Source organism: Spea bombifrons, chromosome 4 (assembly GCF_027358695.1).
Source record: "Spea bombifrons isolate aSpeBom1 chromosome 4, aSpeBom1.2.pri, whole genome shotgun sequence".
Classification (NCBI taxonomy): Eukaryota; Metazoa; Chordata; class Amphibia; order Anura; family Pelobatidae; genus Spea; species Spea bombifrons.
In genome coordinates, this window is record NC_071090.1 from 76,005,939 (window position 1) to 76,023,679 (window position 17,741).

Sequence of the window (17,741 nt, forward strand, 5' to 3'; positions counted from 1 at the left end):
CCATAAAGGTTGAATTTTGTGGCAATACCACAGAATGTACCCCTTTCTCCACATTCTCTCCAACAAGATGAGAAATGTTTAGGAACATATGATGTAATTTCTCTGGGGTGAGATACCATCTATACATTTTTTTAAATTAATTTCTTAAAAAATAAAGTTTATTCCTAGTTCTACCTCTCGTTTGAGCATATAAGGTAGCTTGTCTTGAAGCAATTGCTTCTGTAGAAAATAAATAACAAACCGAAATAGCCTTTCTTATATAAGGCACCTGCTTACAGAGATTCATAAGGAATAATGTATTTGTATTACCTATTTGTAACAGATCCGAACAAATTGATAAACAATGGCTTATTTGTAAATATACATAAAATTGGTTATATAGTATGCCCCAAATCTGATGTAATTGTTCAAATGATAAAAAGGTATTCCCATGAAACAAATCATTAACCCATTTTACGCATTTTGCATACCAAATGGATAAATCTATGTTAGGAATTAATAAACTGAGTGTTTAAAATGGGGTGACCTTTTGAATTTTAAATAATTCAGGACACAAACTAGGTGTCCACTCCCATGTTTTCAATGCCATATTAGATGTTTCCAGAGTAAATTTTACATTGGGACCAAGATGTTTAGGAAGCCATAACAGTTCTTCAGGTTTGTGTTGTTTTTTTTAATATGCACGACTGTGCTGACAAAAATGAAAAGAGGGGATGCAAGCGCGACACTGTAAAGTGCAATTGCTTGTATTAGTGAGTTGCACGAGAGCGATTTTTTTTTAAAAAAAGTGTCCCTCTTTCACATTTTGAAATGTTGGGAGGTGTGATGACATAATTAATAATAACAATTCAAATTAATATTTTAGCTGTCATGTTCTGGTTATGGTAATTATAAACCCAAATGAAAGCCAAGTTTCACTATGTTAGTATCTTCCAAGAGTATACAGTAATAATTACAGTATGATCTTTTATCATAGGTTGTTTTTAGTAACATAACACACTTATTAGGTATAACCCAATTGCGCAGCCCTTTAATTGACTGGTGACTGCTCACATTACACTGTCAAAATATGAATCATCCCCATGACCTGCTTTTCTGAGCAATACCTCTTCAATTTCACAATTCCTTCTTTCTAAAAAGATAAGTTACATTTCTGCAATGTCATTCAGGTTTCACATACCTCTGTTTATCGTTAATAAAAACATACTTTGGCACAGTCCTTATTTTCTGACATGCATTCCTCCCCTTTGGTCTTGTTGGTCTCTTGTCTTATTAAGGCAATTACATTGTAAGCAGCTTTTAATTTTGTTTGCAACTTTGGAATTAATAAAAATGGGAAAAGGTGAAACACAGAGGACTGCACTGGCAGAAAATCTTGGTAAAGCCATGAAACAGGAATTCCTTATACTTGTGTTACCTGCTGGCATGTTTAGCAACAACAAACAGCAAGTTTGCATAAATCTCCTGATATTTGATATGGCTAATGCGTTTTTTGTGTGTTGAATTAAGAAACAGGAAAGGTTTGCGCACATGAAAATATAGTACTTTTTGAAATGTCTATTTTGAAACAAGAGGCATTCATCTGCAACTGTGGCTTGTTTTTAGTTCTAAAATTTTCACATTTACACACCTCCAGACCGGATTGTACTTATCCACTACACACACACACACACGCAGGGTTGTTTTAAGCAGTGGACAAAGTGGGGATTTGCCCAGGGCCCACTGCTGTAGGGGGCCCACCACACTTTCTTTCATGTCGCGCTAGGCTTGTCTGAATGCATGGATGAATATATGCGCAACCAGCACGACGTTGGTGAGCGTCATTGGTGACAGAGATCACACTGGGGAGCCTTTTGGAGAAAATAATAACTCCATCATGCTCCAGTTCTCTGGTAAAATGCATCAAAATGGTGTGTTTAGTAAAATTCTCCTTCTATCAAGAATATCTTACCTGCCAATATTGATTAACCCAGAACTGTTGTAGGGAATTTTATTTTACGAACACCTGGTATCATGGTTTGGTTAAGGTTAATAGTGTTCTCAGCAGGCCCGACCTTAGGTGTTTAGGCACCCTTCAATGGCAACCCCTGCAGCGCTCCCAACCTTTGCCAGTCACATGTGGTGGTAAGATATTGTTATCAGATAATAAAATCTTTTCGAAAAACTGCATTCTTTGTTTTTATTTCTTTCATCTGCCCCCTTCACTTAATTTTCCCACAACTTCCCATAAGACGACCCCGATTATAAGACGACCCCCCCAAATCTGAATATTAATTTAGGAAAAAAAGAAAAAGCCTGAAAAGCACCGGTAAGTTTGGGGGGGTGCGGGGGAGTGTTAAATGGGGGGCATAAGGCATTTCTGGAGGCAGAGTGCTCTGTGAAATGCCTTTTAACACCCTTAATTCCACTCTGCCTCCAGAAATGCCTTTTTAACCCTCTATACGCCACTCTGCCTCCCGAATGCCTTAAACCTCCCTATATGCCACTCTTCCCCATAATATGCCTTTTAACCCTCTAAATGCCATAGTGGCATATAGGGGTATAAGGCATTTCTGGGGGCAGAGTGGCACGTAGGGGGTCAAAAGGCATATAATGGGGCACAGTGGCATATAGGGTTAAAAGGCATATCATGGGGCACAGTGGCATTTAGAGGGTTAAAAGGCATATCATGGGGCACAGTGGCATATAGGGGGTATAAGGCATTTCTGGGGCAGATGTGCATAACTGGGGGGCAGGTTGGAAAATAGAAGGAAATAAAACCAAAATATTTTTCTCAATCATAGCTTTTATTAAAAAAAAATGTTTAGATGAATTAACATTTACTGGTAAAACTTTTTTCCTATAGGGTCGTCTTATATTCAGGCTTTTTCTTTTTTTCCTAAATTAATATTCAGATTTGGGGGGTCGTCTTATAATCAGGGTCGTCTTATAATCGAGCAAATACGGTACTTTCCTTGAAGTAGCTAAGAGACACTCGCTGGTCTAGCCATGCAAATGCTGTTAAGGCTTTGCAACTGAACTACTGCAACATTATTGAATGTCTCCAAAATATGGGAAATGATCCAGATGAAAATTATGCAACAAGTGCAATCGCTTTCTAAAAAAAGGAAAATATCTTCATGTGCATCTTCATGAGCAGAATTTGAAATCAGTTCAACAAAACAAGTGTCTATTTGCAATCAAGTAAGCTGCACTTGGGCACTGCAACCAACATACTTGAGTCACTTGTCTAATATGGTCAAAGTTTCAAGGCATGGAGAAAAAAACCAGCTAAGACTATCCTGCCTGATAGTGAGTATGAAAGTTGTGTTAGAAAGCGCCAAACATTTTTTGAGGCCAAGACTGAAGATGTTCTTCTAGAAAGAAGCAAAAAGTTATAAGTTGAAATCTCATGGTACTGCCATAACCACAAGGGATTCTGGGTAGGCGCATGCAAATAAGGTCAACAATAATGAGATTTCTGAGGGAAAAAACAGCATTCTGGCTTGTCTGATGTCTATAGTGCTTAATAATACTTCTACTACCCCCTTAATTTTAAGTGGAAGGGTTTTCCATCACCTTACCCACCATAACTTATGTAATGCCATTATTGAAACACTTGTCAATTGTGTGCAGGGCCGGCCCTACCATGGAGCAGAGTGGGCCTTTTTTTTTTTAAGAGGAAGAGAGAGAGGGGAACCGAGTGGTTTTCGCTTACCCGCTCGGCGCCCCTTTCTCTCCTCTGCGAGCCCTCTAGCTCGGTATCGGTGCCGGCTTGTAATGCTGAGCGCCGGAAAATGACGTAATTTCTGGCGCTCAGCAGTAAAGCAGCGTGCCCCGTGACTCGCAGGGAGACTCACCGCAGGACTGCTGAAAGGTAAGTGCAAAGGGGGGGATAGGGTAGATAATAGGGAGGGAGAGGAAGAGTAGATAGAAATAAGGGCAAGAGGTTTAGCAGAGGTTTACGTATGTTACTGTGTGTAACTATGTAAGTGTGTGTAAGAATGTTACTGTGAGTGTACATATGTTACTTTGTGTGTATGTTACTGTGTGTGTATGTTACTGTGTGTTTGTATGCATGTGTGTATGTTGGCATGTCATTGTGTTTTAGTATGTGTGTAAGTATGTTTGTGTGTGCACTTAAGTATGTTACAGTGTGTATAGGAGGAGCTTGGGGTCCCATCATAAGTCTTGCAGGAAGGCCCAGTATTTGTTGTTACTTCCCTGACTGAGACAGGTACAATGAGCAAAATGATTGGGTGGTTGCCATACAAGAATACACATTAAACAGAAAACATCTCAATCCTCAATCCTCCCTCCTATAAACATCAATCCATTCTCTGTTAATCTGATACAATGCAATGAGCAGCTTCAGTTCAGTGTTGATAAATGTAAAATAATGCACTTGGAGTGTAAAAATTCCAAGCTACATTGAGTGGACAGTTTTGTCAGTGACAGCGGAAGAGAGGGGCTTTGAAGTAATTATTAGTAAAAACTTAATTGTAAGCAGGGAATCCAATAAACATCAGTGGAAGCAACAGGGTATCAGGTTGTATAGCTAGAGGCATTAGTAGCAGGAAGAGGAAGCGAGGAAGTGGTTATGTCACTTTGCAGATCTCTTGTTATAGAACATTTTAATGTATAAAGGGATTTACCAAAGTACAGGGATAGGTAAGTTTATTTTAAAGGAGGAAAAAATAGAACTAAAGGTCATAATTTACTTTGGAAGTAATGTAAAGAAGTGTAGAGGCAAAAACAGTGAAGGAGTTTACGGATTTAAGGGATAAGTGTAACGCTTCCCTGAATCCAAGATCAAAGACTGATTAAGTTACATCTTTACATCAAGGAAAATGGACAGAATAGGTGGCACAAATACTTCTTATTTACCATCAGATTCTATCTTCCTATGATTATATGAGTCACCTTTTCTTGAATGTTTTTACAGCTGTTGAGCTGTCCCTAAAAAACAGCAACTGGAAAAGTTTTGCATTTAATGCCAAATGTTGCTGTAACCATTCCAAACATGCATCAACGATACAAACATCTGTTGCACAGACCTTTCAGGTTTTTCCCACCCTCACTACGTCATCCTGTGGTCTTTTATCCATGCTAACTGATATTCAGAAACATGAGCATAGTAGTTTTTGTTACTATTTTTCAGTAATCATAATAATAACAATAGCCCTAATGATAGCTTTCAAGAATAACATTAACGCATCAACCTTCAATCTGAAATAAAGATGGGGTGTAACCAAGTAATTAGACAGTGATTCATTACCTTGGAATATTCATTTATTTTAAAGCCTTTTAGTTTGTCTCATTAAAAGTGGCAAGATATTTTGTGATGGTTGTAGTAATTTCCTGAATTGTACATGGGATTTTAGCAGAGTGACATTATTATACGCAAAGTGCACACCTTAATGACATCACCATTTACAAATAATGTAGAATAAGCCCCAGCATACGAGAATAGTAACAAAAAACTTGCTTTGCATGATGTCTCCTCAAATGTGGATCCTGGGGATGCAATTTACAGCTGCATTTTGCTGTGGCTGTCTATGGATAAAAAATGCAGCATGGTTGAAAAGAAATGGAGTAATCCTAGTGAGCAGCTAACAGTTTTCGAACTGTAGAGGGCCCTTTTGACAGTGTTGCCGCATTGCCCCACCTCAACTTAATCTGCCCCTGCCATTAAGGATAGGGAGGATTTCTTTCTGGATATGACTCTACATGAGGCTCATTTTTTTTTTCTATTGCTGATTTGCATTTACCATAAACAAAGAGATTCTATAATGAAATCTGTTCTAGTCCAGTTCTTCTTCTTTGCATCTGGATGTATTACATGTACAGTTGAGGGAGTATGAAATATCCTGTGTTGAGGTAAATGACATGCAAATATCACAATATGCAATTAAAATATAGCAGTAAAATGTGGTGAACAGAAGAGCTATCACGCTAGACAATGTAAAGTTAGAATGTTTCTACATATATGTAGTCTATGGATTACTAATTGCACTACTTTTACTGCTGTCTGATATCTAGTATAAGGTTCTTCACTCAAGTATGTAATATCACGAGTTGCTGCAATATTTTTTTGCAGAAAAAAAGGGCATTATTTCATAACTTTTTGTCTCAAAATGTTACTCTTATGATTCTATTCAATGCTGATGAAATTATGCATAAAAATGACATTCACTTTTGAACTCAAATGTGCAATTTCCTAACATCTTTTTTACACAGATCTACCACAGTCTCCAGAAATTCTCCTCATTGATACTTGTACCCAGACAATATGGTCTTTCCAATGTGAACGCATTTTAAACATCAGTATACTGCCAAAGCATTGCTATCATCAAAAGGGCATTGTTATGGGTGTATGAAGCTCAACATGGAAAATGACAGGGCAATTGACTAAGGGAAATTGACATAGGGCATGGTGAGTGGAACATGGACTTGGGAGAAGAAGGCACAGGAGACATAAAGGGAACCAATAAGGTTTTTTTTTCCTGAGAAGGGGTGATGCTGTGGAAAGACAGGGTTCTAACTTTGTATTGGGCCTGAATATTTGATAAGGACTCTTGATTTCTGAGATGTTTTTTAAGAAACTCTTATTGGATCTACAATGTTATGTTTTGCACTATTATAAAGTAACTGGAACTTACAATGAAATAAAAATCCCTAAAGTGTATGGCCAAATATCACAATTGAAGATGAGTCCATAAATTATTTACATTTGCTTCAACAGGAGCGATGATATCCATTTAAAGCAAGACCCTCTCACTTTATACTGTATATTAAATACAATATTGTGCCAGGGATATATTTCAGGTGCTCATTTTCTGATGCATACCCATTCTTCTCTAAATGTACACTAGAATTAATTAACTATATGCAGCCTACAGTTAATAGAAAGACAGGTTGTGCATGCTAAAAGCACAGGTGAGAATATATAGAATACAAACCAGGAGTACAAGAGCACAATTGAAATCGTTTCACAATATGCAGTAAATGAGAATATTGTTAAATGTTGGCAGAATGTCAGCCATTTCAGTGAAGTACTTGAGCTATAGGAAGAACTGTTCAAAAATAAACACATTTTGAAATCTGAAGGAGATAATTAAACATTAACAGAATATAGACCAAAGCCATTCATTGCTAAACAAAGTGTGTTTCCTAATAGATGCTGCTTTATTTCTCACAGGTTTATACGTCTTACTTTTTTAAAGGTACAGTAGATTTGTTCAAAATCAAACACATCTGAACTGGATTTGCATATGAATTAAGAAAATGCCATTAACAGAGCTTGGGTCTTAACCCTTAACAATATCACATAGAGGCAAATTAAAATGTTACAATACATTCTATCGTGCTGCTAATTTATATTTATATATTTTAGCCTTACACTAACTTTCTCTATTTCAGTCTCTGTATGGACACATTATTATTAATTATGGCCTAGAGGCAGCCTTGTTAATACCATATTTGCTCAATTATAAGATGACCCTGATAAGATGATCCCCTAAAATTTGAATATTAATTTAGAAGAAAAGAAAAAGACTGAATAGAAGACTACCCAATAGGAAAAAAAGTTTTACTAGCAAATATTAATTTACATGTAAACAATTTTTTCATATTTAATAAAAACTATGATTGGGAAAAATGCATTTCTTTTTTTATTTCCTTTTATTTGCCAGCCTGCCTCCCAGTTACGGACATCTGCCCCACAATTTGCTACTCTGCACCACCAGATATGCCTTATACCCCCTATATGCCTTACACCCCCCTTTTGACAATTTGCCCCAGGTATGGCTTATATCCCCCTATTTGCCACTCTGCCCCCTGATATGTCTTATATCCCCTATCCCCCCCCCCGACTTATCAATTTACCGATGCATGCCTAGATTTGTCCCTTCGTGCTCCAGACTCCCTGGTGTCTTGTGGGGGCAGCCGGTAGACATCTGCATGATGTGCGTAGACAACCTCTGCTGTTACCCGACACTTCCGCTGGGGCTTCTATGACTGCGCACCCGAAGGCCATGCCGGTGCTCCGTCATAGAAGCCCAGGTGGAAGTGTTGGGTAGCAGCGGAGGTTGTCTGCACTCATTGCACACACGTTCACCAACTGCCAGAGAGGAGGATCCAGGTCCCCTGCAGCACTGCGGGGGGGATCCTCCTCTCTGGCAAATAGTAAATAATGTGTTTTATGACCTTTGAACTTTGTAGTTCTACACTTCAATCACATTTCTTGAAAGATGGAACTGCATAACATCCTTATAAAATAGAACATATATACCACTTTGAAAGCAAGACAAAAAAACTGAAAATTTGAGTGTGCATAACCTTTTGCATCAATTACAGCTGCATGTGTCTTGGGCTACTATAAACTTGAAACACCTAGCTAGGCAAAACTGCTCCAGCTCTCCAGCAATCTTTAAGTTATATCACATATTGTCAGGATTGAGGCTTTGACTAGGCCATTCCATTTAAATGTTTTCCCTTAAATCACTCAAGTGTTGCTTTAGCAGTATGCTTAGGGACATTGTCCTTCTGGAAGGTGAACCTCCATCCCAGTACCAAATCTCAGGAAGACTGAAACAGGTTACCCTCAAGAATTTCCTTGTATTTAGTGCCATCATTCCTTCAATCCTGACCAGTTTTCCAGTCCATGGCGAAGAAAAACATCCCGCAGCTTCATGCTGCCACCACCATGGTTCACTGTGAGGATGGTTGTTCTTGGGGTGATGAGAGGTGTTGGGTTTGCATCAGACATGGCTTTTTCCTTGATGGCCAAAAAGCTCAATTTTAGTCTCTGACCAGTGTACCTTTTTCCGTATGTTTAGGGAGTCTCCCACATGCATTTTGGCCAATAGCAAACCTGTTTGATTATTTTTTTCTGTAAGCAACAGCTTTTTTCTGGCCACTCTTCTGGCCAGCTATGTGGAGCGTATGGCCTAAAGTGGTCCTACGGACAGATACTTCAATCTCCACTGTGGAGCTTTGCCGCTCCTTCAGAGCTATGTTTGGTGTTTTCTCTGCCTCTCTGATTAATGCCCTCCTTCCCTAGTCCATCAGTTTATGTGGGCGGCCCTCTCTTGGCAGGTTTGTTGTGGGGCCATACTCTTTCCATTTCTTAATAATAGATTTAATGGTGCTCCTTGGGATGTTCAGAGTTGTGGATATTTTTTTTTTATAAAAGTTGTTTACTTCTCCACAACTTTGTCCCTGACCTATTTGGAGAGCTCCTTGGTCTTTATGGTGCCGCTTGCTTGGTGATGCCCCTTGCTTAGTGGCGTTGCAGGCTCTGGAACCTTTCAGAACAAGTATATATATATATATATATATATATATATATATATATATATATATATATACTCATATAACGTATCACTTAGATTGCATACAGGTGGACTTTCTTGACCTAATTACATGACTTTTGAAGGTAATAGGTTGCATCAGATCTTACTTAGGGGCTTCATAGCAAAGGGGGTGAATACATATGCATGCACCACTTTTCGGTTTTAAATTTTTTTGAGTTTTGTTAAAAAAGTTATTTTCTTCATTTAACTTCACCATTTTGGACTGTTTTGTGTATGTCTATTACATGAAATCCAAATAAAAATCCATTTTAATTCCAGGTTGTAATGCAACAAAATAGGAAAAAATGCCAAGGGGAGTGAATAATTTTGCAAGGCCCTGTAAGTGTCATCAAAACAGTGCACACTACACATTATAAGGGTGTACTTTAAATAAAATAAATTAAGGTATTAATATGCATTATTATATTTCGTACTGTTTGAGGGCTTACCTGTTTTTCATTTTAACCTTCAAAAAGGTCTCTTCCCGCAAAAAAGCATATTGGGAGGAATCCAAGGAGCACTTTATTAAACATATTTTCTACCAAGAATCAATGAAACCACCTGTTAATCAATTGGCAAAATGGGCTTGTCAGTTTTCTTCACCCCTGGTTTACACAGCAAAGCTTTGTGACAGGGGTAGTATAATGTTGAGTGAACTATTTCGTAGAATCATACAATGTATATTGATTTTTCTTTAAGATATAGATTTGCTTTAAGGCCTATTATATTATTACTTTATTATGTTATTTAAAGCTAACAGGAAAAGTGGTCATATGATGTCAGAAAACCCTTCTGTGTTTAGGAAAACCAGCCATTAAAAGTGCCAGCCCTAATCTTGTTGGAAGCAATATCAGAAATACACAAATTAATACATTAAAATACACTAAATTATTCTATACCAGAAGTGATCAAGATTATTAGTGTGTTCATTTTGAACACTGAGAATTATTGTTTAGATGTAGTTCAGTTTTGCGCCCTTTTTTGCTGCATATTCCTCATTTGTAGTGAATTTGTAACTTAGTCGTATGCAGCTCGCTCTGTATTACAGCCATAAAGTATCAAAATGTTCCTCTTTTTATGTAGTTATGATCCTTTTCTCATATCACCTAAAAGGGTATACTAAAAAGTATGCAATAACACTACTGTTTAAAAAAGAAGTTAATAAATAATAGTCTACTGAGATTCTTCCACACAACTGAGCATTTTGTGTTTGTATGGCACAGGATGCCTCTTTTTAAATGAGATTCATTTAGTCATTGAAATGAGATTGGCTTTTGTTTGATCTGTCAGTGTAATAGGAAAAATAGATGCTAAGTAGAAGTCATTAGTCCTACAATGGATACAACCAGTCTGATATTGTCTGATATAGAAGGGAAGGTGGGCAGGAAAAAGGCATGTACAACCATCACTCCCATGCCAAAAAAAGAATGAAACTGAATATATATATATATATATATATATATATATATATATATATATATATTGTGTTCTAGACTCAAAATTCTAAACCTAAGTTGAAGTACAGGCATATTCATGGAAATTATAGGCATCATATGTCATTCCAGAAAAGGGTGATGGTTGCAGCAGTATTCCAGAAAAGGTTGTTCACGACAAACTTTATATGAAAATACAAGAATTCCTGGTTTAGACTAGTAATTAAGCCAACAATTATCTTAGGCATAAATAGACCAGTTAATTTCGATGAGCCATCACATTTGGCACCAAACAATTTCTGTAGTTTCCCAGGTCAGTAATCACTAGGCATTATTTTTGTTATTGATGTACAATCATGGTGATTTTTGTGTCTTCTGAGAAACCAAGATAGAGAATTCCCTAATTTTAAAGAACACTTAATTATAATGTAAATATGTCCTGACTTTACATTGCAGGTGTGTATCTGTTTAACCACTGAAACAAAAACACAATCAGAAGAACAAACATTATATTACAAGAAATTATAAAAACAACATTATTTGCCCATGGTCTTAAAGATGCTGCTATCTGATCATATCTGTAGACTATCATTCTTACTAAAGCCTGCCACCCAATCAACAAACTATTCATTACATGTGAAAGCCCAGCAATATTGGCACAAGACATGGTATTACCTGGCTCAAGTAATTTTATAAGATTGTGGTTCTCTTGGGAAATCAGACCCATTGTCTTTCGATTTTAATTTGCTATGGAAATGTTAAGTGAACCATGTCACAGTCAACAGTATCTTGTTTGTTGTTAGTTTTGGCAAATGATGTTATCTACTTATCCATCTGGATTCAGATATGCCATGATTAGTTCTTATGTCAAGGGACATTTTGTGCCAGTTAACGCTGTAATGTGCTTGTATTTGTGCCCAAGTAGGAACATATTTAATGTAATGTATTGCTTGTATAGTATTGAATATATACATATATATATACATGCATACAGTACTATATAAAGCAGGTGTGAAGATGAAAGAAAAATCTAAATCAAATCAATATCTGGTGTGACCAACCTTTGCCTTCAAAAAATGTTTAACATCCAAAAAAGCAGGCATTTCAGTCATCTTTCACAGTCCGCACCTCATGTAATGGCTTTCAATACAAGGTCTTCAAAGGTTCCAATAGTGCATTTTCCATGCGTTTATGCCATTAACTGTATAGTCTTTGCTGCTTAGTGCAAATCTCACTCTCACTCCAGAAACCACGGAGTCCTGGTGGAAAAACTGTCCGGGGGCTCCCCAACTTTACCAAGCAACATGTCCCACAGTCCCACCTTTACCATAAACAGCTTGTGAGTGCCATCCTAAACCCCAAACAGTTTGTCTGTGCCATCTTTGCCCCAGCTTGTCAATGCCTACAAACAGCATATCGGTGCCATGTTTGCCCCAAATAGGTGGTCTGTGCCATCATTGCCCCCAAACAGTACACTCTGGCACACATATGTAAACACACAAATTTACACAAATGACACACACGTATTCATAATATACACATTCATTCTAACACACACATTCCCTTTCACACCACTCATGCTAACACACACTCCATCTTACACCACTTACACATCCATGCTCACACACACTTATCTGTAGGCGTCCATGCTCACATACACACACTCATACATACACATTCATGCTCATATACACACACACACACATATATATTGGTTATTGAGAAAGGCTTATTGAGAGCCAAAACGTTGGACCTTCACTAAGCCAATAAACTTTATAAAAAGAAGACCCGCTGAGTGCATCAACTTTATTTGCATGCTGTATATATATATATAAATACATACAAACATACAGTACATATCGCCTCCCACCATCCCCTGCTTACCTCTCACCTTTTCTGCAGCTTTCTGTCCGGCTGCTTGCCCCTGCGGGAGCAGCTTTAGCTGCACTGTTGGATCACATGTGGGTAATGTGACCCTGATACGTTCCTTCTGAACAATTTTGAACCAGTATGAGTCGACAGGATCAAGTGGTCGCACCTCTTGTAGTTACACCACTGTCTTCAGCCTTTCTTGCCCTGTCTCATTCTCTCTCTGCCATATGGCTAAATGACCTATAGCTAAACTACATTTGGAGAAAATGATCAAGAGAAGAAAAATTAAACCACCTATTAAAAGTTTTCATAGATTTCATTTACATGCTTGATGTATTGATTCTCCCAGCACACTTTAGGTCTCAAGTGTTGTGGGCAATTACCTTACCTAGGATCTCTCTGGGTTTCACACAGAGGCTCCTGGTGAAGGGCTGCTTCTCCGGGTCACTACTCAGGATCGCAGGAGCAACATTGCAGCAATGCTCACTCCCCACCCATGTCCACTTTAAAAATGGCATGTTTCCTGCTGACATGATGTCAGTGGGACTGCCCACCATCAGCGGAATTTCCCACTTATGTCAGCGGGACCTCATATCTGCATCCCAGAAAGTGAAAATGAAAAATAATATATCTACATCAAAAGAATATACAGCATTGAATTGCACACCCTCTATGATCTTTTCGAAGGATAGTCAGAGGTTTATTGCTTTATTTGGAGACAAATTAGTTTATTACATCTATATGCACACACACATCTAAGTATAGCCTGTTTTACTCTTCACATTTTATTATTGCTTCACACTTGCACTTTTGTTTTATTTTGTTACCTCACCTTGTATTGCAAAATCACACCTGCCATATAATTTATTCATATTGACTTTTAGCTGTTGTATTATCTAAAGAGCTAGTACTCCAGATCTTTTCCAGGGGTTTTTCTAAATATGCTTTATCAACAGTATTTGATTTTTAGATTAGTAACAGTGAATGTTGTGATATTACCATTGATTACAATGAATAGATTGCTTTCAGGTAGTTTTCACCACATGCTCCTTGCATGTGCATTGTTTTAAACCCAATTCTGTCAGCTAAAACACACTTTTAAAAATTAATTTTAGGTATAAATATGCATCAATACACACACCTAGAATTTTAGCCTTATCTCCTGCCTTCTGGCACCTAGTACGAAAGAAACGGGGTTTATGACATAAAGATGTAAGCAGTTTACTTTCGTTTGTATATTGATTACTGGAAAGCTCCATAGGTGTCCTTCAAATACAGCAAAGGAAAAAAATATTTGATCCCCTGGTGATTTTGTACGTTTGCCCACTGACAAAGACATGATCAGTCTATAATTTATATGAACAGTGAGAGACAGAATAGCAAAAAAAAATCCAGAATAACACATTTCAAGTGAATAAAGTATTTGACCCCTTTGTAAAACATGACTTAGTACTTGGTGTCAACACCCTTGTTGGCAATCACAGAGGTCAGACGTTTCTTGTAGTTGGCCACTGGGTTTTCACACATCTCAGGAGGGATTTTGTCCCACTCCTCTTTGCACACCCTCTCCAAGTCATTAACGTTTGGCAACTCGAACCTTCAGCTCCCTCCGCACATTTTCTATGGGATTAAGGTCTGGAGACTGGCTAGACCACTCCAGGACCTTAATGTGCTTCTTCTTGAGCCACTCCTTTGTTGCCTTGGCCGTGTGTTTTGGGTCATTGTAATGCTGGAATACCCATCCACTACCCATTTTCAATGGCCTGGCTGAGGGAAGGAGGTTCTCACCCAAGATTTGACGGTACATGGCCCCATTCAGTGTCTCTTTCATATGGTGAAGTTGTCCAGTCCCCTTAGCAGAAAAACACCCCCAAAGCATAATGTTTCCACCTCCTTGTTTGATGGTGGAGATGGTGTTCTTGAGGTCATAGGCAGCATTGCTTGCATGGAGCCCCAGACCAAGGGAGATTGACAGTTACCGTATTTGCTCGATTATAAGACGACCCCCCCCAAATCTGAATATTAATTTCTGAAAAGAAGAAAAAGCCTGAATATAAGACGACCCTATAGGAAAAAAAGTTTTATTTTTTTTAAATAAAAGCTATGATTGAGAAAAATATTTTGTTTTTATTTCCTTTTTTTTTAACCTGCCAGTTATGCACATCTGCCCCCAGGCTTGCCACTCTGCCCCAGAAATGCCTTATACCCCCTATATGCCACTGTGCCCCATGATATGCCTTTTAACCCTCTAAATGCCACTGTGCCCTGTGATATGCCTTTTAACCCTCTATATGCCACTGTGCCCCATGATATGTCTCATAGTCAGACCTATTTGAGGTCAGATTATAAAACGACGCCGATTATAAGACGAGGGGTATTTTTCAGATCATTTGCTCTGGAAAAAACCTTGTGTTATAATCGAGCAAATACGGTATTTTGTGTTTCTTCCATTTGCGAATAATCGCGCCAACTGTTGTCACCTTCTCATTAAGCTGCTTGGAGTTGGTCTTTTAGCCCATTCCAGCCTTGTGTAAGTCTACAATCTTGCTTCCTTTAAGAGAGTGCTCTTAATCTCAGCTCGTTACCTGTATAAAAGACACCTGGGAGCCAGACATCTTGCTGATTGATAGGGGATCAAATACTTATTTCACTGAGTAAAACGCAAATCAATTTATAACTTATTCTGGCTTTTTTGTTGTTTTTCTGTCTCTCACTGTTCAAATAAACTTATAAAATTATAGACTGATCATTTCTTTGTCAGTGGGCAAACGTACAAAGTCAGCAGGGGATCAAATAAGTTTTTCCTTCACTGTAGGTTGGTGTCTGTTGGCAGATTGCAGATGGTGCCTGGAGATACAGCATGTAGTATGTAGGGAATTACATGTTGGTATCAAAAGAGTAAGTGTCAGCCAGTGAAAGGTTCTTCAGAATGGGGCAATAGTGATTGTGATAGTTGTTGTGATCAATCTGTGATGTAATCACATTTGGCCTAGTTAGTAAATAAGGATTCACATAGTGCATTAGCATTCACAGTGTCAAGGCTCTGGAATGTAATGTAACCTTACCCCTTTAACAACTTAAACATCAGTCAAATGTGACTATATATATATATATATATATATATATATAAGAGGATCTGTCAGTTTCCCCAAATCCTGTGTTTTACAATTTGATACACTAAATATATCTATCTAATAGTGGTTGCAGTTTACGATAAACAATACAGAAGAAAATTATCAGAGGAGACATCTTGACCTTTTGTTGAATGATTATTTATCCCCATTATTTTGTTTATAGATTGGTTATATATTGGTTATATTGGTTAGATTGTTAACATATTTTGAGAGATTTAGCACTTATGTTTAGAAGTGCTTTTTCACAAATGATGCACCATAATTCGCACAGAATTTAAAAACATGAATAATTAATCTGTTGACAGAGGCAATGTATAAAAACAACGTAAAAAACACACAGATCATACAGATTAGGATTTATTTTTTGGTAGATTAATCATCCAAGAGACCAAAGATTACCCTTTTGTCATGAAAAAAAAATGTTGCTTGATTTTGTGCAATGTGACACATCATAATCTAATTTACAGTAGTTAAGTAAAGAGTATATACTGTATATCTACACAGTGAATAAATAAGTTATTGTGTGCTTGCTTTTTAATGTTGTATTAAATAGATGCAGTTTTCATGCATGACACAGTGCTGTTGCGGATATCAGTCTTACATTATTGACTCCATTACATTGTTTCTTTGTTGTCTCCTGATTTGGCTTCCGTCATCTCGAAAAACAGTTTGAAGGATAGTAAGAAGATTGAGCTTTCCATTTCCTGATCCTTGACGACCAATAAGATAATAAATAAATGGGTTTATGCTACTATTTAGAGACGTGAACAATGAGATCAAGTCTGTTGTAGGAAATGGTGGCATGATGTGATGTTTGTACCAAACCAGCAGTAAAATTCTCATGGGCATGGCAAACACAAGAAAAACAATTACTGTCACTGCGATCACAAGGTAGAGCTTACGATGTTGGTGTTGCTGGGAACTGGACCACATCCTGATTAAGAGCAAAAGACTTGACACAATCATGGATGGGATAAAGATCATAAAACTAACACAACATATAATCACGAAGATAACGTTGCATTTCTTTACATTAGCAGACGTATTGTGTACATAAAGATGCTTTAGAGCGAGACTGTAACAGAATGAAACCTCCAGTACAGAGAACAGACAAGAGATTACCCATATAACAGTACATACAATTGAGGAGAGATGTCTAGGTCGTTTACAACGATACCAAATAGGAAAAAGTACAGAAATACATCTTTCAACACTGATGGCTGTAAGAAGACACAAACTAGTATTGTATCCACAGAGGCAAGATATTATCAATGTGTAGAAGATTTGGATTAAGTACTTATCTTTTATCTGTTGTTTAAATGGTGACCATATTGCAAATACAATAGAAAAAACATGGAATCCAGAGACAAAGAGAAGAAAAAGCACATCAGCTATAGCAAGGTTAAAAATGTAGATTGTGGAAGGGCTTCTCTTAATCTTGAAAGAAAGGAACCAGATAACAAGGCTGTTGCCAGCTATTCCAATTGCTGATATAAATAGATTTATAGGTGAAATTATTAAGCTGATATCAATTTTCTCCAGCGTTTCATTGTAAGTCCAATTTACAGACTCTGCTGCTGGGGAAGTAAAACTCATATTTTCAGCTTCTGTGTTAGAATCAAAATGAGAAACCAGACTCATCACAATTAGTTGTATGAACACTAATGTGAAAGACCATGAGATTGTGTAGTAAGAAAGTATTCAATTAAAATACAATAATGGAATATATAAGCAATGCTGACTGCTGTTACTAAGGGGAGAGAATATTCTTTGCTATAAACCTGACGTCTTATATTTCTTTGCTTCATTACAATGAAATTGAATTGCATATATAAAGATAGAAGTAAATGTTTCCATGTGCTGATAGATTTTCGTCTTGAATCCTTGTCACCGTGGTTTTCTGTTACTGCAGATAAAAACAATGCATTAATCAGATTATTGAAAACTTGCATTCATTAATTTTATTC

At 37.4% G+C, this 17,741-nt stretch overlaps 1 protein-coding gene across 1 annotated transcript; it reads right to left on the bottom strand.

Moving 5' to 3' along the window:
- Positions 1–16,371: 16,371 nt before the first annotated feature.
- Positions 16,372–17,415, bottom strand: LOC128491414 (proto-oncogene Mas-like). Its single transcript, XM_053463736.1, has one exon. The coding sequence runs from the start codon at positions 17,413–17,415 to the stop codon at positions 16,372–16,374; it is 1,044 nt and encodes a 347-aa protein (XP_053319711.1).
- Between the last annotated feature and the right edge of the window lie 326 nt (positions 17,416–17,741).